General features: G+C 41.7%; 1 protein-coding gene across 4 annotated transcripts in view; it reads right to left on the bottom strand.

The window, feature by feature from the left end:
• Positions 1 to 7,835: 7,835 nt before the first annotated feature.
• LOC106603263 (roundabout homolog 2) overlaps positions 7,836 to 22,852 on the bottom strand; it is a 171,928-nt gene continuing 156,911 nt past the window's right edge. For all 4 annotated transcript variants that reach the window (XM_014196666.3, XM_014196669.3, XM_082974525.1 and 1 more), the window contains 6 exons: positions 17,621 to 17,777; positions 15,565 to 15,822; positions 14,384 to 14,580; positions 10,354 to 10,518; positions 9,879 to 10,142; positions 7,836 to 9,384 (listed from right to left, as the gene is read on the bottom strand). In XM_014196666.3, coding sequence (XP_014052141.1) covers positions 9,383 to 9,384; positions 9,879 to 10,142; positions 10,354 to 10,518; positions 14,384 to 14,580; positions 15,565 to 15,822; positions 17,621 to 17,777 — 1,043 coding nt within the window. In that variant the 3' untranslated portion in view covers positions 7,836 to 9,382. The remainder of the gene's footprint in view (positions 9,385 to 9,878; positions 10,143 to 10,353; positions 10,519 to 14,383; positions 14,581 to 15,564; positions 15,823 to 17,620; positions 17,778 to 22,852) is intronic.

The following is a 22,852-nucleotide window of genomic DNA, read 5'->3' as shown; positions in this document are numbered from 1 at the left end:
CTGTTGGAATCCTTGGGCAGATGATGTCGGTATTCCAGTCGTAGAGGATCGGCGGGGTTCCGTGCCCCGTACCGGCAGTAGAAGGGGTCCAGATATTGTAGCCCAGGAGTGGGCTTCGGTGGTAGCACAGGAGGCCGGGCTAGCTTCAGGCTAATTGGTGCTCGCTCTGGGATGGAAACGCTAGCCAGGAGTAGTCACCCGGCATTGCGGTTAGCTAGTTGCGAAGATCCAGATGAAAATGTTCAGAGTTTGCGGAAGGAATCCGGGGATATGGAGAAGAAAAAAATAAAATAAAAAATAAATGTAAAAAATGAAAAAAAATTAAAAATAAAATATATATATATAGGTCCGTTATGCTCTGGTTTGAGTCACGTTGTTCGAACTGGCGAGAGCTTTCCGAGCTAAAGGTTAGCTGATGACCGCTAGCAATGGTTTGCTGACTGATAGCTGGTAGGTAGTTAGCTGGCTAGCTTCAGTTGAGGGATTCCAGATCCGAAGTAAATAGAAATACTTTAGAAAAAAAATCCACGCCACATTGGGTGAGGCTGGTTTCAGGAGATTATTTCAAAGTTGAGGTTTAGAAAAATATTTTAAAAAGATATGCGAAGAAAAAGATGTAAAAAGATATATACAAGGGACACAACAGGACAAAGACGTCTGACTCCTACGCCATCTTGGATTCAATAAGTCAGTTGTTAACGAGTTGCTAACTGTCAGAGAAATGAGACTACAACATCCCCCTCAAAAATGCGTCACTATGCCAACTACGCTAACCACCCAAAATAATCTACACTACACTTGTCCTCCAAAAAGCTAGTTAGCTTAGTTAGCTTTCTGTTTACCAGCTCGAGCAAAAACGCAAGGATGGTATATTGTTTTGCTCTAGGCTGCAACCATATCTCTTCAGCAGGAAGTTGCTTGTTTTATCGGTTCCCAAACAATGTTGTCCAGAAGAGCCTTTGGTTCTGTCTGATAAGGTAAGCTAAGCCTGTTAGCTAGACGTCAAAGCCAAGCGACTTGAGGTATAGTTTTATGTAAGCACATTTTTGCTTGTTTTGATTACATAAAGGCTTCAAAATTCACAAGAAAAGTGATGCTATCTGATGGAGATTATCTCAGAACAAAACATATAAGATCTTCAAAGCCTGGGTTTACCACAGGCATTTATCAAAAAAAACTCCAAAAACTGAAATTCCCCATAGGCTTTGGACAACGAGCCATGGCAGAGTTAGCCTCTGTTAGTGCCTTAGCAAATATGCCATTACTATTGCTCTCTAAAGGATGGACAGAATGCACGACCAGCCCATTTCAATAATGTCTATCTGCGGACTGCGGTTACTGCACGTCGTTATGCGTCCCTACATGCCACACCTACTGCCATTGAGGCTGCTAGTGCTGTCTCTGGCCCACACTCCAGCACATTAGGTGGTGGTAATGCACCAATAACGTTGGATGTCAACTGCCGAAAAACCCCACCGAAAAAGAAGGAGGCTGCTAGCTAGCTAGGGCACTGCTTTCCCACAATATTTGAGTAAAAGTCCAACATAAAGGTAAATGCTATACATCACATTCCTTATATTAAGCAAACCAGAAGACACGATTATCTTTTTTATTTTTATTTATTCAGACGGGCACATTCCAACACTCAGACATCATTTACAAATGCACTATTTGTGTTTAGTAAGTCTGCCAGATCAGAGACAGTAGGGATGACAATGCGTTATATTGATATTTAATTGAACCATAATTCTTTCCTGCCAGAGCATTTGAAATGCAACGAGTACTTTTTGGTGTCAGGGAAAATGTATGGGAGTAAAAATGACATTTTAGGAATGTGGTGGAGTAAAAGTCAAAGTTGTAAAAAATATAAATAATAAAGTAAAGTACAGATACAAAATATTACTTAAGTAGTACTTTAAAGTATTTTTACTTAAGTACTTTACACCACAGGTTACGGTGAGGGAAGTAGCTAGCTTGCTAACTAGGTAGGACACGGTACACAGTGTCCTTCGCCCCCCGCCTGGTGAGCACTGCTTTCCTGCAGTTCTGTTAACATTACGGCGAGGGAAGTAGCTAGGTAGCTAGTGTAGCCAACCCAACTACCCTCACCGTAACGTAAAATAATCTTGTACCCCTACACATTGACTCAGTACCGTACTCTCCTTGTATATAGCCTCGTTATTGCTATTTTATTGTGTTACAATTTTTTTTACTCTGCATTGTTGAGAAAGGGCTTGTAAGTAAGCATTTCACAGTTAGGTCTACACCTGTTGTATTCGAGGCATGTGACAAATAAAATTGGATTTGATAACTGCGGGAAAGCAGTGTTCAGCAGGCGGGGGCGAAGGACACTGTGTACCAGCTTCCTTGCTAGCTAGCAGCCTCAATGGCAGTGGGCGCGACATGTAGTGACCAGGGCCGGTGTTACGGGCCGACCTTAGGGGACATGGCCCTGGAGGTTGACATGGGAGTGAAAATAGATTCTTTGCCCCTATTGTCCTGTCAAATGTTTTCCCATACTGTCCTGATCCCGCAACAGTTCTATAACCCCGGAACTTTCATGTCCCGTCCTGATAAAAATCACTCCCGTCCCGTGCTCAGAAATAACTTCCTCTGTTACTGCTCATCTGTCTGTCCACCACTCTGTAATGTGAGTAGTCATACGTTCACGAGACAGTTGCCTGCCCTGCACACACAGCTGATAACAACCACATTACGAGATTTTGGCAATGAAGGCAGCCCTTCTAAATACCCAGAGTCAGATGAACTCTATTCCTCTCTTGAAGGCTTCATCATTTAGTGATATATGTTGGCATCTGAGGTAAAGTAGTGGTCATGGCTACAACTGGAGCGAGCCGCGAGCCGACAGAAGAGAGATTTTTTATTTTTTTTTAAATGTTATTAAGTAAACTATATTAGGCCTTCACACAGTTTTCTTTTTTTCTGAAATGCTCCACACATCCTGTGGACTGTTGATCCTGTCGCATCCCGTCCCGCACTTGACTCTAGAACAGGCCTGGGCAATTCCAGTCCTCGGGGGCCTGATTGGTGTCACACTTTTCCCACATCCCTAGCAAACACTCCTGATTTAAACTAATTGTATTTTTAACTGAAGATGTTGATTATTGGTGTGTTGGCTGGGGCTGGGGCAAAAGTGTGACGGGATGCGACAGGATCAACAGTCCACAGGAACGCCAGATAGACCCTACACATTTTGGCTAACAACTTCAGAAATAAAACAAATTTACTCAATACGTTTTTAATGAAAACATGTTGTTAATCTTTTTTTGTATATGTTGGCAACTGTTTTATAAAAGCAATAAGGTCCTCGAACCCAGGAATGATTGAGAATAACACCCTGCTAAGGGCCGTTTCCCTGGCCCTTGGCTTCACCTCGGGAGTTATTCACACAATAATTCCCGGGTTCTTATGCCTTATTGCCTAATTAAGCAGAAGTCTAAGAGTTTGGCTGGAGTAGAGACAGTTAACTCTACATTACATGAGATGTCTCAGAAATGAGTTTATTCATGAGCTGAAATGCCATGGGAAAAAATTCAGCAAAAATGTGAGAGAGGTTTAAGTGATACTGTTTATCGGTCTGTGATGTCTTTCTGCTCCATGTTATTCTTTCATTTAGAGATAACAGGCCATTGGATACTCTGAGATCCAGGTGCAATGAAGGCTTTTGTCTTGATCCCACTGTGATTTCTATTCAAGGACAACTGCCTTCCTTATGTCTATTCATTGTGGTTTCTTAGATACTGCAGATGTGTTGTGTGTGTGCATGTTTCCTTGTTTTCATTTCCAATTTCAGAATGTTTTCCTAGCTCTCTCGCCCCCCTCTGTTAACAAAGGGCAGTCCTTGACAACCAAGGCTATTTAAACGTTGGAGAATGGCAGTGTGGTTGAAAGAGTGAAATTGAAGGCTGTCACCCCAGTAGGGCATCAACACTTTATTATCGCACACATCTACAGTATGTTTCCTACACACAGAAATACTGTGGAGAAGCCTCTGTCTGACACCGTATGTTTTCCAAGTACAGTACTTCAACTACAACGTACACTGAGTATACCAAACATTAGAAACACCTTCCTAATACTGAGTTGCACCCCCCCGTTCTAGGTCCAAGGTCACAACTCCACACGATAGTGGTGCACGGGCCAGCTGTTTGTTCACTCGCACCCGCCCACAATTGCTAATAACCCATCCGCAACTGCCCGACCATACGCTGACTGTACAAAACATTGTACACATTGTACACCCGCCCCTTCCTTTGCCCTCAGAACAGCCTCAATTAATCAGGGCATGGACACTACAAGGTCTTCGAAAGCGTTCCACAGGGATGCTGGCTCATGTTGACTCCAATGCTTCCCACAGTTGTGTCAAGATGGCTGGATGCCCTTTGGGTGGTGGACCATTCGTGATTTAACACTGGAAAATGTTGAGTGTGAAAAACCCAGCAGCGTTGCAGTTCTTGACACAAACCGGTGCGCCTGGGACCTACTACCATACCAGGTTCAAAGGCACTTAAATATTTTGTCTTGCCCATTCACCCTCTGAATTGCACACGTCTCAATTGTCTCATCTACACTGATTGAAATGGATTTAACAAGTGACATTAATAAGGGATCATAGCGTTCACCTGGATTCACCTGGTCAGTCTACTGTATGCCATGGAAAGAGCAGGTGTTCTTAATGTTTTGTGTACTCAGGGTATTTGTATGGGCCATTATACAAGGACATCTGTATTGTATAATGGCACACAATGATGGTGACAGTGCACAGGTAATGAGTCTTTGGGTCACACAACACAACATTGACATGCTAATATATTGCCTATGTTTCATAAACTGAAATGCCCTGTGTCACAGAGACATAGAAAAGGTCTTGTTGGTACATGCCAGAGACACCAAGGAAAGTGCCTACTCCAGTACTGGGGGAAGATGAATAATGAGGATGGGAGACGGCGACAGAAACAAATTGGCCACTGAGGGAGCTGAAGGTCAGAGGACCCCAAGTCTTTACTCAGCCCCTCCGCCTGGAGGTAGTAGTGTTGTAGACTGGGACCTCCATGCTCTCCATCCGTGGTCTCCTGTGTCTCCCATGTAATTACATCACACAAGCATACTGTTCAAATTTTCCAATTAGCCAAATGTCATGAGTCATGAATGAGCTGTTCTAGCTCCAAGGCCCATAGCTCCATGGAATCATATTTCAAAGGTTTTGTCCACACGTTAGCTGTTTGTTCACCAGCACCCGCCCACAATTGCTAATAACCCATCCGCGACTGCCCGACTATACGCTGACTGTACCAAACATTAAGAACAACGTCCTAATATTGAGTTGCACCCCCGATCTCAGAACAGCCTCAATTCATCGGGGTATGGACTCTAATAGGTGTTGACAGCATTCCACAGGGATTCTGGCCCATGTGGACTCCAATGCTTCCCACAGTTGTGTCAAGTTGGCTGAATGTCCTTTGAGTGGTGGACCATTCTTGATATACATGGGAAACTGTTGAGCGTGAAAAACCCAGCAGTGTTGCCGTTCTTGACACAAACCAGTGTGCCTTGCACCAACTACCATACCCTGTTCAAAGGCACTTACATATTTTGTCAATCCATGTCTCAATTGTCTCAAGCCAAAAAAAGTATTATTTAACCTGTCTCCTCCCCTTCATCTAAACTGATTGAAGTGGATTTAACAAGTGACATCAATAAGGGATCATAGCTTTCACCTGGTCATTCCATGTCATGGAAAAAGAAGGTGTTTGTCATGTTTTGTTCACTCATTGTATGTGATAAAGTGATAAAGATTTTATTTTCCATATTTCCAAATTACATCAGTTTGACCGGTTGCAGATAAATAAAATCTGTGAAAATGACCCAACATGTTTCTGATATGATTTCAGTTTGGCTTATGTGGTTGAAATACTATCAGCTTTTATGATGCTGATAAAGAAAGCACCTCAACAGATGGTATCTAACTGCACATTCGCATTCTCTAAAGATGCTGAAAGTAATAAGTCCTATTCTCCACTCCTGTACCCGAGTAAAAATGTAGCATATCATTTGGTGTATCATTTTACTGCAAGAAATGCTTTATTCTGCAAGAGTTAATATTAAGGGTCTGTGAGAAGTTATAGACCTACAGTCGGTGTCCAGATTTCTGTTTTCGTTTAACCCATCTGAACAGTAGGCTGCAGTTCCATTGACATGCGATAGGCCTATTTGAAGTCCCGTCTTGTGACTGTTGAATTTGTATAGTGCCTCACAATCATCACACATAACATAGCCAGCACTGCTATTATCCTCTTTTACCACTTCATCAAATCTTTCTCAAACATTACTTTTCTGGCCCTCCCTACTCCGCATTTCCAACTCTCCAATTCACAGCTTTTTCTCTAATTGAATTAAACTCCAATATTGTCCTTTTTGCCTCCGTGGATCGACGTGAACTGTTTCTGCCCGATCGACAAAGAAAATAAAGAAAAACCCTGAGTAGGTGTTCTAAAACCTTTGACTGGTAGAGTATAACACGATTAAATAAAACTCCTCCCTCTTTCCTGCAATTTTCCTTATCTTTGGTTATGTTACCCTGGCCTTTGCTTTCTCTACCTTTTTTCCAGTTGAAAGTTTTGGTACATTCATTCCAGCAACATAGCACTCTGCATCCCAGTGCTGGTTTACCTCTGAAGCTAAGCATGGTTGGTAATGGCCGGTCCCTGGATGTGAGACCAGATGTAGCTGGAAGTAGTGAAAATAAGCATGTGAAAAATAAACGTGTGGGCAAGAAATGTCACGCGGGGATTTTTTTCAAGAAGGAAAAACACTTGAAAAATGTACATGTGAAACTTGTCTAAAAACAACATATCTAAAAACCACGTCTGACTCGTGAAAATTGCAACAACAAAACCAATCTGAAAACCACATTTTTTAACGTGATATTTTCATGTTTTCTTTTATAAGTGATACATTATTCCTTCCATATCTGTCATAAGAGTTGTGTTGCTCTCTGATTGGCCAGTAAGAACAGCCAGGCTTAGCCCTGGGAGATGTATGTGACAGAGGCTGGAGCCAACAGTAACTTGGACATTTGCAGTACTAATGTGATCTCATACAGCAGTTGTTTCATTAGGTGTAGTAAGTACAGTATATGAAGATTGGAGATGAAAGGCATGGATTCCCCTGGAAAAGCCACCATAACTCTAGAAATCAATACAATTGAATATCTGTATGGTCTGAATGCAGTAAAAGAGCTACAGTATCTAGACTGCTAAGGACGAACATGTCTGAAATGTAATCATCACTGAATTTACATGCATTTACAAAATTCCATAAAGACGATGGAAAATAACTGGAATAAAGGAGAGAATCATCATCGTCATCCTCACCATCTGTCGTTGTATCCTGATATCCCCAAATCGCCAATGCTAGAGCTGTGTTATGGATGATCAGCCTCTGAGTGTTCAACCTGTATTGTCTTGGTAAATGGATGACTTTGACATTTCCTCCAGTAAGTAAATGTGTTCTGGTGTAGGAACAGGGAATGGGAGACTGAAGGGATAGATGCATCAAAATGTAGTAATCATTCTTTTATTTTCCCATTAGCTCTGACTAAGACTGATGTAACACGGAGACGCTTGAGAGAGGTAGACCGAGTATTGTTCTTAATATGCACCAAGTCTCTGATTCTGTTAAGAGTGTGTATTCTGCTAACGTGCAACTTATGAGTGTATGCACATAATGACCTAATGGGGAAATCAGTTAACATTTCTCACATGAGGAGAACGCTTTGCACCATCAACTCACATGCACAGCACAGAGACTCATGGTTGATTCCACATACACGTTTTATTTGCATCGTAGGGTTGAAAAATGAACGGCCACACTGTACGTGCCTGAGTATTTCTGAGGGCAGACCGGATCTGGCAGGTACAGAGTCTTTACAGGTGGAGCCAATACAAAGAACAACCAGAAAAGAACAAAGAAGTGAATCAAAACACTGCATTGTGAAGCTAGCAACCAGCTGCCCTCCGTGACTGGTTACAGCGTTGAGGATATGCTGATTAAGCGAGGGGCTCACTATTCCTCACTAACCCTGATGAGTGTCACCAGTGTGTTGGCAGGGTGGTAGATAGGGGCCACATTATACTGCACCAGTAGGATTAAAACAGACGGCCATCATATCTATGATGGGTGTATTATTCTAATCTAATTGCATATTGTTGTTAATCATGTTTACCAGTCACTGACAGCTATGAAAACCCAGTCTGGGATTAGCTAGTCGTCTCAAGGCCAACATCTCTTTATCTCACTTTGTTCCCATGGGCAACACTGACAGAGTCCATCTGTGCACACAGCTGTCCCCACCTGACCACACCTGAGTGGCGCTCTGTTGGCCCAACACCTCCCTATCAACAACTAGCTGCCGCCCTTTGCCTCTGCCCTTTGCCTCTACGCTACCATTTTAAATGTTACACGTAGATGGTTTCACCTTTTATCAATTATTCTGAACAGTCCATTATTTTTTGGAATCCAAGTACTGCTGCCTCACTGTCATGGGAATATACTGTATGGGAAACAGACTGCCAAGCAGTACAATGCACATTGGCCAGATCATCCTCACAAACCACCGCAGATTGAACAAGAACAAAAAAAACATCATATCATAACGTTTTCTGTGTGGCCGTTTTTTACATTATATCTCTCAATACATCTGTGTCTCTGAAAAGCATGTTCTGTCATATATTATTTATTAGGTTCTATTATAGACACTCCTCTGCTTCATTCTTCTTTCAGCTCAGCTGATGACTTTGTGCTTATTATCACCCAACGCTCTGTGCAAAGTAAACAATACAGTAGTTTCATCAAAATAAAATAATTATTTCAAGCATTTATGAAAACTAATGTGGCACCACAAGTCCATCAACTCACAATGTAAAATTACAAGTAAAAGAGACAACTTCAATGTCAGATTTTGGCTTGCATAGCGAAGCAAAACAACAGAAAAACTAAAAATACAAAACCTATTTACAAGAAATGCAAGTCCTTTCACTTTCATGAGTCAATAGCTTAACTGTAGTGATTTTTCTTCATTAATGTAGAGTGACTTACTGTACATCTTGTGACATGAAACAGGAGGGGCAAGTGACATACAGAATATTATATTGGAAGGAAGGATGAAAGTAACACTGTAAAAAGAACACTGAGACGTGTCTGTGTGTCTGTACATCACATTTACAGCTCTGCGTTTCCCTCGCACTCGCTCTCTTTCCACTTCCTGACATTTCTCCATCCTCCGTCCTGTAGCATTTGGAGAGAGGAAATCTCATTGCACTTATAGACAGGCAGCACTGGAGGGTCCGACTCATCACAAAGACTCTGCAAGAGGAAGACACAGAGATCCGAAACCAAAGTGTCAATCTCAGGTGATCATTTATCACAAATTCCTCACTTAATGTGGCACCACAAGTCCATCAACTCACAATGTAAAATTAGAAGTAAAAGAGACAACTTCAATGTCAGATTTTGGCTTGCATAGCGAAGCAAAACAAGAGAAAAACTAAAAATACAAAACCTATTTACAAGAAATGCAAGTCCTTTCACTTTCATGAGTCAATAGCTTAACTGTAGTGATTTTTCTTCATTAATGTAGAGTGACTTACTGTACATCTTGTGACATGAAACAGGAGGGGCAAGTGACATACAGAATATTATATTGGAAGGAAGGATGAAAGTAACACTGTAAAAAGAACACTGTGAGACGTGTCTGTGTGTCTGTGCATCACATTTACAGCTCTGTGTTTCCCTCGCACTCGCTCTCTTTAACAAATTGCCGCTGTGGACATATTAGTCAGGAGAAGCTCGATACGTACATCGTTCTCCATAGTTCTGCTCAGTGCTGTTGGGAGGCGGGTGGCCATTGTGGCTGTTGTGTGGGTGGTCAATGCCAGCCCCAGCCCTGTGGCGTGCCCTGCCCAGGGTGCCCATGTTGGCGGGTGTGCCGCTCCAGGAGGCCATGTGCTGCCGCTCCAGCGTGGAGACCATACACTCCTCAGGGGGGTCCGAGCCTCCGGCCACCCATGAACCATGCAGCCTGGCCCCCACACTGTTGACCTGCTCTGGGGCAGGAGAGGCGGCTGAGGAGAGAGGTTGACAAGAGGCTCAGATTAACACTGCCATTAACCTTCGGGGTAATACACAGACTTTGTAATCAAGGATGGACCAGTGGGTCATATCATAGGGATCAGTATGGCTATAAAGCTCGTTAACAACCACAGTCAACAAAGAAGCTCCCATCCACCTTCCTCATCTCTCTCTCTGTCCTCCCCCCCTCACCCCATGTCTTACCATCTGTGGGGGTGTCTCTCCGTCTGGGCAGTGTCCCAACAGTTTCTGCCCGGGGTTTGCGTCCAGTGGGCGTGGCCCTCTGGTGACCGAGGCTCTGTGTGCCCAGAGCACTGCTCTCTGTGGAGCCTGAGCTACCTGGCCGACCCCGCTGGGAGTAGCCTTTACCTACAGGGGGTGAATGAGAGAGCACAGGGACACGGGTACAGAGAATTAGAGAGGCACAACATAGCTAATCAGTTTAGATTTGCAATCAATGACTTATCACAGCTTTTGCACTGATAAGCTCTATATTAGAAATGATGCAGTGAAAGTACTAAAGTGAACACAAGTATGAACAAATGCTATTTTGTAAATCAAATTAACTGAGGACAGGAAGAGAGGAGATGCTTCTACACCTGCATTGCTTGCTGTTTGGCGTTTTAGGCTGGGTTTCTGTACAGCACTTTGTGACATCAGCTAATGTAAGACGGGCTTTATAAATACATTTGATTGATTGATTGATTGATTGATTGATTGATTGAGGGGGGAAATCACTGCAAGAAACCTTCCTAGATAAGACTGTTGGTGTGGGCAGTATGGAGAAACTACTCTCACATCTTGACAATTCAAGGTAAAGGATAAGATGTGGCTGTAATTACTGGCTCACTTCCTAAATGCATTGGCCTTTTCAATCTGTGTGTGTTCGCTTGGTCTCTGGGGGAGAGGAGACAGAGGAGAGACCTTTGTAGAGATAAGCTGATCTAGCATAGCCTTCTTCCCACAGAGGTAACACAGCAGATTACTGCACACCACCAACTTTATCACAGACACAGCACATATATCAGCAGAGAGTCCCCTGTGTCTCAGCTAGCATGCCTAATGTTCCATCATCTCCCAGAAAACTGACTAGGACTGAACCGTGGTCTCACTCTCCTTCACAACACAGACTAGGGGTCGACAAAATAACATCAATCTTGGCCTCTGGATCTGAAGTCGCCTCACCTTGTACCTTCTCCCCAACTCATTCTCTCACTCTCCCAATAGTTTTAGATGTCAGATGCTCTTGTGTGTCACTTTGTTTTATAACATTAGAGAGACTGAAAGAAGAAGTGTTTAGACAATATGGTCATACCCTTGAAATGGCAGTGAGAGTTTGAAAGAAAAAGCCCAAATGAGATGTCACAGAGAAAAGATAGCTTCCATCTGAAATCAAATAACTAACTAGTTCAATGTTTCTGTTTTTTCATGGAGATGGATTTCACTAATGTGTGTGCACCAGATTGCACAAAATCGTTCCTTTCTTTCCCTTTCATAGAATGTTATTTTTTTTCAAATTAATGAGTCTGAATATCACATTATGAAACCATCAGTCTTGAGTATGACACGGTATGGTTGAGAAAATTGGAAATCAAAAAGCTGTCAGTCAAAACTGCATAATGTGCAGTCAAAACGGCAAAGCATTTACTCTCCATAAGTGGTTACTGAATAAAACCATTGCTATTGCCAATTTACTCACTGCTCCCAAATCTTTGACGTCCTGCTCGATGTAAAGATGTGTGCACTTGACTGCCATTACAAAAAAAAAAACACATGAACAAATCACATGTATACATCTTTGTTGTTGAAATGTTTGGATCCGTGTTAAGTTTCACATATACATTTTTCACAGGTTTTTCCCTCATGAAGAAAATACATTCCCGACATGTAACAAGTTTTTTTCCACACGTTTATTTTTAAACCACTTCCAGCCACATCTGATCTCCCATCTAGGGACTGACCAATACCAATGCTGCTTAGCTTCAGAAGCAAACCAGCAGCGGGATGAAAGGTGCTATGCTGCTGAAAAGAATGTACCAAAACTTTCAACTGGAAAAAAGGCAGAGAAAGCAAAGGCCAGGGTAACATAAGATAGGGAAAATTGCACAAAAGAGGGAAGCATTTTATTTAATCGCATTATCATAACAAATGTTTCATGTTTTTTTGTTTTTTACATCCATTTACAATTCATTTGTTTTTGCATTTAAAAATTATTTCCTTGCAGTATTTTGTTTTGCTATTAATAATTTGTGGTTCATGTTTTGATTTAAATATCATTATTTTTGTTTGCAATACTCAGAATTTTGTTCTGGACTTCAGAAGTTTTGCTTGATCTTAATGCCACAAAAGTAATTCACTTCCTAGAGGATTACACCATGTAATAACACCATTACTCTAAGGTGTTTAAGGATCGGACCCTTTTTTCCATTTTTCGCCTAAAATCACATACCCAAATCTAACTGCCTGTAGCTCAGGCCATGAAGCAAGGATATGCATATTCTTGATACCATTTGAAAGGAAACACCTTGACGTTTGTGGAAATGTGAAAGGAATGTAGGAGAATATAACACATTAGATCTGGTAAAAGATAATACAAAGAAAAAACGAACATTTTGTTTTACATTGTTTTGTACCATCATCTTTGAAATGCAAGAGAAAGGCCATAATGTATTATTCCAGCCCAGGTGCAATTTAGATGTTGGCCACTAGATGGCAGCAGTGGAAGTGCACCGTTTTAGACTGATCCAATGAACCATTGCATTTCTGTTTAAATGTTGTATCAGGACTGCCCAAATGTGCCTAATTTGTTTATTAATAACTTTCATGTTCAAAACTGTGCACACTCCTCAAACAATAGCATGTATTCTTTCACTGTTATAGCTACTGTAAATTGGACAGTGCAGTTAGATGAACAAGAATTTAAGCTTTCTGCCAATATCAGATATGTCTATGTCCTGGGAAATGTTCTTGTTACTTACAAATGCGGGACAAGCGCAGAACAATTTACAGAATATATATTTTTTTTTTTGGGGGGGGGGGGGGGCAAGTTAATTGATCAAGTTCAAATGGTGACATAGCAATCCTTAGTTGCTACATCCATTTACTTAAAAATGTATTATATGTACCAATTGATTCTTGAAGAATATAATGTATAAATGCCTCATGAGCTTTGTTCATCTGTCATACCCCATCAGAACCCCAAATATAAGCTTGATTTACTCTGTTTGTAAACTACTTCAGGATTGGTGGGTCCCCTGTGGGACGGTCGGCTAATGCAATTGTTCTGTGAATGTCCCGCAAAATCATTCTCTAGTCCCACATTTGTGCTTTTTAGATGTGGTCACCCTAATTCCACAGGTGGAAGCATTGCTACTGCAACATTTTAGCACCATCTTTTCACATGAGGAGAATAACATTATTTCAACCCCACATGTGAATCTGCAATTCCAAATGTGAACGCGAGATTCTCACAGTTGGAGTTATCTTTTATATGTGAAACAGCTAATAAAATGTTCACATGTGAACTTGCAATTCCACATGTGAAATTGAGATTTTCATGTGGAGTTTTCTTACAAATTTGGTTTTCACGTTCAAATATGGAATTGCAAGTTGAAAAAAAAGGGTGAAAAACAATTACATGTAAAAATCTAATTTGAAGTTTCATATTTGAAACATTTCAGATGGGAAAATCTAATTTTACATTTTAGTCATTTTGCAGACGCTCTTATCCAGAGTGACTTACAGTATTGAATGCATACATTCCATTTCATGCATTTCTTTTTTTTTTGTACTGGCCCCCCGTGGGAATTGAACCCACAACCCTGATGTTGCAAACACCATGCTCTACCAACTGAGCCACAGGGAAGGCAAGATTCACATGTGAATTTTTTTATTTTTTAAATCACATATGAACCTGCAAATTAGATTTCACATGTGATTGATTTTCATATATGAACTTGAAATTCCATATGTGAAAGTATTCACCTCACGCGAAAAGGTGGTGTTAATATGGTTTCACGTGTGAAATTTAAGCTCAACATGTGAAAAGAGCTATTTCACATGTGAAACTGCAAATTTAACATATGTTTTTTTGTAAGGGTGCACTGTGACGAGATGGCAAGAAGGGCATGATCTGTGTGTGTGTGTGTGTGTGTGTGTGTGTGTGTGTGTGTGTGTGTGTGTGTGTGTGTGTGTGTGTGTGTGTGTGTGTGGCGTGCGTGCATGTGTGTCTCACCTGAGCCCTCCAGGTTGTCCATGCTGAGTCCAGCAGTGTAGTCAAAGCCACAGAGCTGACGTGACACTCCGTAGCCTTCATCCTCCTCTTCTTCCTCACACTGGAGGTTGGTCCCCAGGTCAGACCCCAGCGTGCTAGACACATAGCCCATCGGAGGGACAGGGGCCTTGGGCGGGTGTGGGCTGCCCTTCATATGCCTGTATAGAACATGTTATGTCACTGAGACAGGAAACTGAGCAGTAGATAAAGACACTAACAGACAGGACGTAAAGGCTAAAACACAAGTCCCTGAACAACCAAATGCCAGAGCGCAGTACTAGGGCCTCGTTCAGCATGGGTGAGTGTTTGTGTGGGAGATTGAATTCATTATTTTCCCTTCACATCTATGTACACATCCCTTCCGTGACGCTTGTGCTAGCACTAACACAATGGACTGGTAATTGTCTGGGTGAAGGGAGAAGAATGGCAGGGTTGGGCAGGGCTGTCAGTAACGTGTCTGTTTTCTCCCCCCACCGCTGTCCCCTCCGATGCCTCGCCCCATGCCTCGTCCCACTATGGAGGAGACGCATATGTAATTAGCAGCTCTTCTTCCTGTTGTCAGAGCTGCACGCTAGGCCAAAACCCATCATTACCCCTCAACACGCGTTCCTACCGGCATGACCCGTTTCCCAATGCCTGTTACACGTTAGAGGTGTAATCAATGAAGGGATGTTTTTATCGCTCACATGAAACATGAAACCAGGGGTTAGGATGACATGCCTAAATACCACACCGATATGAAACACTCAACAAGACTATTGGCTATTGATATGCAAAATATCTAGCTCAGTTCTAGAGAACGACAGCTCATTCATTCACAGAGCAAAGCAGAAACTGCCAGGTGAATGTCTCATGATTGAAATATCATAGGCAATTTAGACAAATTTAACAAGTACCGGTGGCAATTCAAAAGAACACAAAGTACAGTACTTATCTGTTCATTTCACAGTGGAAAGTGGATACATAATGCATCCAAAACATGCAGCAAGGGCAATTGTTGTATCATATCATGTGCCAGACTCAGGGTGCTCAGCACACTCCACAGAGGCTTTGAGAAGAGACTACATAGAAAGTAAAGAGTTATAGCCCAAAGGAAGGAAGAAATCCATTGACAGATCCACAGTAATTTCTCTGCTCCTCACCATGTCTGTTTGGCCACTTCATACTGGTAGGCTCTGGTCAGCTCATCCAGGTGGGCTTGTAGCATGGACTGCATCTCCTCGTGGTGGGTGGAGCTTAGGGAGGAGGATGACGGTTGGCTGTAGGGAGCTGCTGCTGGGGAAGAGGCCACTCCCCTGAGGGGCGGGGTGGGCACTCGCTCCTCCTCTAGATCGTCGTCCAATCCCTGGTGAAGGTAAGTCTGGACAGGAAGGGGCGGGGCCCAGCTGTCACTGTCATACCTGCAATAAGTAGGGAACGAGAATGTGAGTAATTCAGGCTAAAACCTAAAACCTTATACTGTGGATGTGTGTGTCTATGGCTATGTTTACACAGGCAGCCCAAAGCTTATCTTTTTTTACCACTAATTGGTCTTTGGAACAATCAGATCAGCTCTGAAAAAGATGTGATGTGATTTGTCAAAAGACTGCCTGTGTAAACACAGCCTATGGTGCTTAGAAATCTATGTAAGTGTGTTACTGCTAGTGCACAGTGACTTGCTCTCAGTGTTATACACTGGTGACGAGACAAAGCTTAGCCAACAGACAAATACGATTCTTTTTCTACTGGTTTGTATTTTGCCAGACCATTAAACACACTGTTATCTGATGTTCTATCAATCAGCAGAGGGAGAGAGGGAATTACACAGATTGGCTGCGGTTTGTAATTACAAAGTGACTGGCAGGAATGGGGTGCTGAGATCAAATGAAAAGATCTAACCACATGCTGTTTTGTTATAAGTGGTGGTGAACCAGCCAAAGCTTCTTGAAACTGGCTGCAAGATATGTATGCAAATGTGCACACCCCAAGGTTTTAGGCAGAAATACACTGAGTGTACAAAACATTAGGAACATGACATAGACTGACCTGATGAATTCAGGTGAAATCTATGATCCCTTATTGATGTCACCTATTGAATCCACTTTAGTCAGTGTAGATGAAGGGGAGGAGACGGTATCAACTTCCTCAGATTCCCAAGGAAAGTATTATAATATAATAATTTTGAAATCTTACATTTGTCCTTGCACAGCAACAGTCCTACAGTAACTGCATTATATTACCCCCAATATCTAGGGCAAGGTTTTTCCACTGCCCTCTTTCCAAAAAATGCCTGTGACAAAAACAGTGTATTTTTCTTACAATAAGAAGCCGATTAATGAAGATGGCTGTTTCCTCAGTATGACAAGTGCAGGCACCGGGAGCTCAATCAGCACTGGGGTACTACTCCCTGTAACAGCCTGCTGCTCGTTTGTGCTTAGCCCTCTCGTTTAGTGTACACACACACACACACACACACACCACACACACACACACACACACACACACACACACACACACACACACACACACACACACACCACACACACACACACACACACCACACACACACACACACAAACACCTAGAGATAGAGGAGAGCTCCAGGAGAGACAGAGAGCCAAGCTGGTTACAGCCAATTAGGTTTCTTTCCTCTCAGTGGCTCACTGACAGACCTTAGATCCCCAAAAGACAAGAAAGGCTACATGTGCTCCTTGCTATTATTTCACTTCCTGTGTAGCATCATGATAGAATGTTTATAGGTACCTGTATCAAAATACTATTTAGGGTATTTTAATGACTTTCAAAGACATTTGAAAGTAAGTATTTAGATTATATATATTTTTTAAAACAATAGTTATTAATAGTAATAGAAATATACAGTAGGAATATTGGAATGGATTTGTAAATACACTTGGAATGTATTGGCACGTAGTATTACACAGTGCATTTCAAATACAAAAATATATACTCCAATGCATTTGAACCCAGGCCTGTTTGGTATTTGAAATAACGTATTTAGAAATACTGTAAGTATTTTCAAATAGTAAACATTTTATAGGAAATTATTTGAAATAGAAGTAGATGATTCGGGCCACATTATTTGAACATACCAAAATACACAGAAAACAAGTATTTCAATAACAAAGAATCAAAACATGTATTTGTACCCAGGTCTGGTATGTCTACATGTGTGTGGAGACAGAAAACATTTTATCTTACCCTCCTCCATGGTTCTCTAGGGGGTAGTGGTCCACCTCGGTGCCTGGCAGTGGGTGCATGGGTGGGGGAGGCAAGGGCATGTTGACCCAACAGGACCCATTGGATTTGGAGGTCTTTGACCCACCCTTCGACTTCTTTTTCTTGCCGGCCTTTCCACCTGAGTGGAAAGAGAGAAAGAGACTTGGCCCTAAACAGAGAGTACACAGTGGCAGAATACCTGACCACTGTGACTGAACCAAACTTAAGGAAAGCTTTGACTATGTACAGACTCAGTGAGCATGGCCTTGCTATTGAGAAAGGCCACTGTAAGTAGACCTGGCTCTCAAGAGAAGACAGGCTATGTGCACACTGCCCACAAAATGATGTGGAAACTGAGCTGCACTTCCTAACCTCCTGCCAAATGTATGACAATATTAGAGACACATATTTCCCTCAGATCACACAGACCCACAAAGAATTCCAAAACAAATCCAATTTTGATAAACTCCCATATCTATTGGGTGAAATACCCCAGTGTGCCATCACAGCAGCAAGATTTGTCACCTGGTACCACAAGAAAAGGGCAACCAGTGAAGAACAAACACCATTATAAATACAACCCATATTTATGTTTATTCATTTTCCATTTTGTACTTTCACTATTTGCACACCGTTACAACACTATATATATATATATATATATATATATATATATATATATATATATATATATATATATATATATATATATATATATATATATATATATATATATATATATATATATATATATATATACTATGAAATGTCTTTATTCTTTTGGAACTTCTGTGAGTGTAATGTGACTGTTCATTTTTATTGTTTATTTCAATTTTGTTTATTATCTACCTTACTTGCCTTGGCAATGTTAACATATGTTTCCCATGCCAAAAAAAGCCCTTGAATTGAACTGAATTGAGAGAGGGAAGGGAAGTCAGAGATAGAGAGTTGATCTTATCAGCCCGGTCTTTGCCTCACAATGGAGAGATATCCCTACAGCCCCCAAGCTGTGGGTTTTAATGAGCTGATACTATTTCCCACCCCATGGGGTTGAAACACACACACACACACACACACACACACACACACACACACACACACACACACACACACACACACACACACACACACACACACACACACACACACACACACACACACACACACACAAACACAAACACTCACATACACAAACACTGCTGCTTGGAAAGCTATTTTATCATCACCTGGGCTTTCTCCCTCTCTTTCTCCCCCACCTGGCTCTCATTATTTCTCTCTTAGTGTGCTGACAGAGCACTAAGACTTTTCCTCTATGTTGACATATTGTAACCTTGGGACTATAAGGTTCTATTTGCACAAAGCATAGTTCTGAGATATTAAGCATAAGACTTTTCACATCGCAGATCTCAGAACTGTTTTGTAGTGAATTCTTCTTTCATAACCCATTAAGGTCCTCACCTTAAAGATACCTGAAGTGCAGAGTATCAAAATTCGGAGACATTTGTAAATCAATTTTTTAGGCGGGTGCAATCACAGATAGAACCTTATGGCTCTGAAATTTCAATCTGAGTTCAACCATAAGGTTCTGTCTGACACTTCTGAACTAGACGTGTTCAGTTAAGAAAACTGTAGCTATTTGAACGCATCAGTGATAGACTGAAACTATTTTATCAAGATGGAGTCAGAACACATCTTCAACTATATTAAGAAATGCATTATGATCATCAGACAAATTCAATGATGTAACAACATAATTTACTTATACATCATTTACAGTTTTTTTTGCTTGAGTGCCATTATTGATGGCTAGACTAGCCTAAACCATATTTAGAGTGAGATAGAAAAAAAATCATTTGAACCTGGCATAATAAGGTTCTAACTTCACAGTCCCAAGGTCTCGATTTCTTAAAGAAGCCCTGAGACCTGGGACCCGGAGCTGCAGGCTGGCTCCATCCCTCTGTCCATTCCCTCTCTTCCTCTTCCTCTCTGTTCCTTATCTCTCTCAGTTAACCAGCTCTCAGGTGAGCATACAGCCCAAAGCACGCAGGAGAATGGCCGGCCACCTGACCAACAGACAGACTGACTGAGACTCTCCCTAAAATACAGCTCTGCTAGGTAAAGCCAAGCTAATTAAATATCCATGGGTCAAAACACAAAGGAATTTGTGTTAATCAAATTAATCCAAAGAAATGTGCCTTCATATTCTGACATTTCTGGGGTAGAAAAACTCCTGAGGCTGAGGAGTAAAAATCGACATGAAGAGAGGAGCGATTAACCACTATATCCTCAGGGTCCATTTACAATGAAAATGTAAATATAACATCCCCCTCTCTCTGCTGCCCCCTTTCTCTCTCCCTCTCTAACTTGTTTTTTGTGCTCTCCCTGTCTGCTCTCTCTACTCTACTCAACTCAACATTCAACGCTCTGCTCTCTTGTCTAATCAATCCACTGAAAATACATCTCATCCTCTATTGTTTACAGGACCTCCGTAACACAGTTTCTCTGAACCACCCCCGCAAGGTAGGAGTTGCCCCACCCCAAATAAAAAATTGCATGCATCAGCCAGACAGCTACTCACAAAGTATAGACTACCGATCGCTGTCCATGGTGCTGAAATTGTGACATGTCTATGTGGCTGCCTATCGAATCAATGATAGGCTTTCTGTGGTGCCAGGGCATGTAGCCTATAGCTTTGCTTTAGCTAATGGATACATTTTTATTAGTAGAACAATTTGGATGTAATTGTCTGATGTTAAACCTAACATTTCACGAAGCTACAGTATACACAGTCTAAGTGTCATTAGCCTGCCATTTAGACTCCTGGCTGGTGGCAATAATATTATTACTTGTTCAGTAATTAAAGTTGGAAATTCAAACATTGCAGATTGTAAAATGTATTTTCAATACAACAGCATAGTAATCAGCAACCATTGGATTTTTTGTTGTTGTTGGATTTTTTATATACAACTGTCCTGCATAGCCAACCTGAACCTACATGACATGAGCCTTCCTAGCACTCTGTCCCAGCTTGGATAAAAAGTTGCCATGACTAAAACCAGTCTAATAATGCCAAATAATACAGTCAGTCCACCCTCAAAACACTAGCTTACTAGGGATTGTTTCATTATGCAGTGTAGCCTACTATATATAGCTGTCACACCCTGATCTGTTTCACCTGTCTTTGTGATTGTCTTCACCCCCCTCCAGGTGTCGCCCATCTTCCCCATTATTCCCTGTGTATTTATACCTGTGTTCTCTATTTGTCTGTTGCCAGTTTGTTTTGTTTCGTCAAACCTACCAGTGTTTTTCCCTCTGTTCCTGTCTCTCGATTGTTCCTGTTTTCTAGTTTTCCGGTTTTGACCATTTCTGCCTGCCCTGACCCTGAGCCTGCCCGCCGTCCTGTACCTTTGCCACACCTATCTGGATTACTGACCCCTACCTGCCCTTGACCTGTCTTTTGCCTGCCCCTGTTGGATTAATAAACTGTTGATACTTCGACGTTGTCTGCATCTGGGTCTACGTGATAATAGCTATATACAGTATTTAGCTGCTATTTAGCTGCTTTTATAAACCTTTTATAAAAAGAACACATGAAAAAGCCTAAAAATGAGGAAAAAAGTAGTTGGCTAGAGGATAAATTCTGCCAATTAAACGTAAAGAAATGAAATGAACTCCAGCTTGAGAGACTGACCACGGCCTGAAGGTCCAGGTTGTGGGCCCGACTGCTTTCTATAGGCCTACTAAGTACTGCCAACCCAGACATTCTTTCCTGAGACATTTGCATTATATATTACATTTAACCTTATACATTATATACAGTTGAAGTCAGAAGTTTACATACACCTTAGCCAAATACATTTAAACTCAGTTTTTCACCATTTCTGACATTTAATCCTAGTAAAATGTCCCTGTCTTAGGTCAGTTTGGATCACCACTTTATATTAAGAATGTGAAATGTCAGAATAATAGTAGAGAGAATGATTACTTCAGCTTTGATTTCTTTCATCACATTTCCAGTGGGTCAGAAGTTTACATACACTCAATTAGTATTTGGTAGCATTGCCTTTAAATAGTTTTCCTTGGGTCAAACGTTTCGAGTAGCTTTCCACAAGCTTCCCACAATAAGTTGGGTGAATTTTGGCCCATTCCTCCTGACAGAGCTGGTGTAACTGAGTTAGGTTTGTAGGTCTCCTTGCTCGCACACACTTTTTCAGTTCTGCCCACAAATGTTCTATAGGATTGTGATGGCCACTCCAGTACCTTGACTTTGTTGTCCTTAAGCCATTTTACCACAACTTTGGAAGCATGCTTGGGGTCATTGTCCATTTCGAAGACCAATATGCGACCAAGCTTTAACTTCCTGACTAATGTCTAGAGATGTTGCTTCAATATATCCACATCATTTTCCTTCCTCATGAAGCCATCTATTTGTGAAGTGCACCAGTCCCTCCTGCAGCAAAGCAGCCCCACAACATGATGCTGCCACCCCCGTGCTTCATGGTTGGGATGGTGTTCTTCGGCTTGCAAGCCTCCCCCTTTTTCATATGGTCATTATGGCCAAACAGTACTATTTTTGTTTCATCAGACCAGAGGACATTTCTACAAAAAGTATGATCTTTGTCTCCATGTGCAGTTGCAAACCGTAGTCTGGCTTTTTTATGGCGGTTTTGGAGCAGTGGCTTCTTCCTTGCTGAGCGGCCTTTCAGGTTATGTCGATATAGGACTCGTTTGACTGTGGATATAGATACTTTTGCACCTGTTTCCTCCAGCATCTTCACAAGGTCCTTTGCTGTTGTTCTGGGATTGATTTGCACTTTTCGCACCAAAGTACGTTCATCTCTAGGAGACAGAACACGTACAGTATCCTTCCTGAGCGCTATGACAGCTGCGTGGTCCCATGGCGTTTGTACTTACAACTATTGTTTGTACAGATGAACGTGGTACCTACCGGTCATTTGGAAATTGCCCCCAAGGATGAACCAGACTTGTGGAGGTCTACCATTTCTTTTCTGAGGTCTTGGCTGATTTCTTTTGATTTTCCCATGATGTCAAGCAAAGAGGCACTGAGTTTGAAGGTAGGCCTTGAAATACATCCACAGGTACACCTCCAATTGACTCAAATTATGTCAATTTGCCTATCAGAAGCTTCTAAAGCCATGACATCATTTTCTGGCTTTTTCCAAGCTGTTTAAAGGCACAGTCAACTTAGTGTAT

The sequence above is a fragment of the Salmo salar genome, chromosome 04 (assembly GCF_965601325.2).
Source record: "Salmo salar chromosome 04, fSalSal1, whole genome shotgun sequence".
In the NCBI taxonomy this organism is placed as follows: Eukaryota; Metazoa; Chordata; class Actinopteri; order Salmoniformes; family Salmonidae; genus Salmo; species Salmo salar.
The sequence above is the reverse complement of the archived record's forward strand: the minus strand, read 5'-3'. Positions and strand labels throughout refer to the sequence as shown.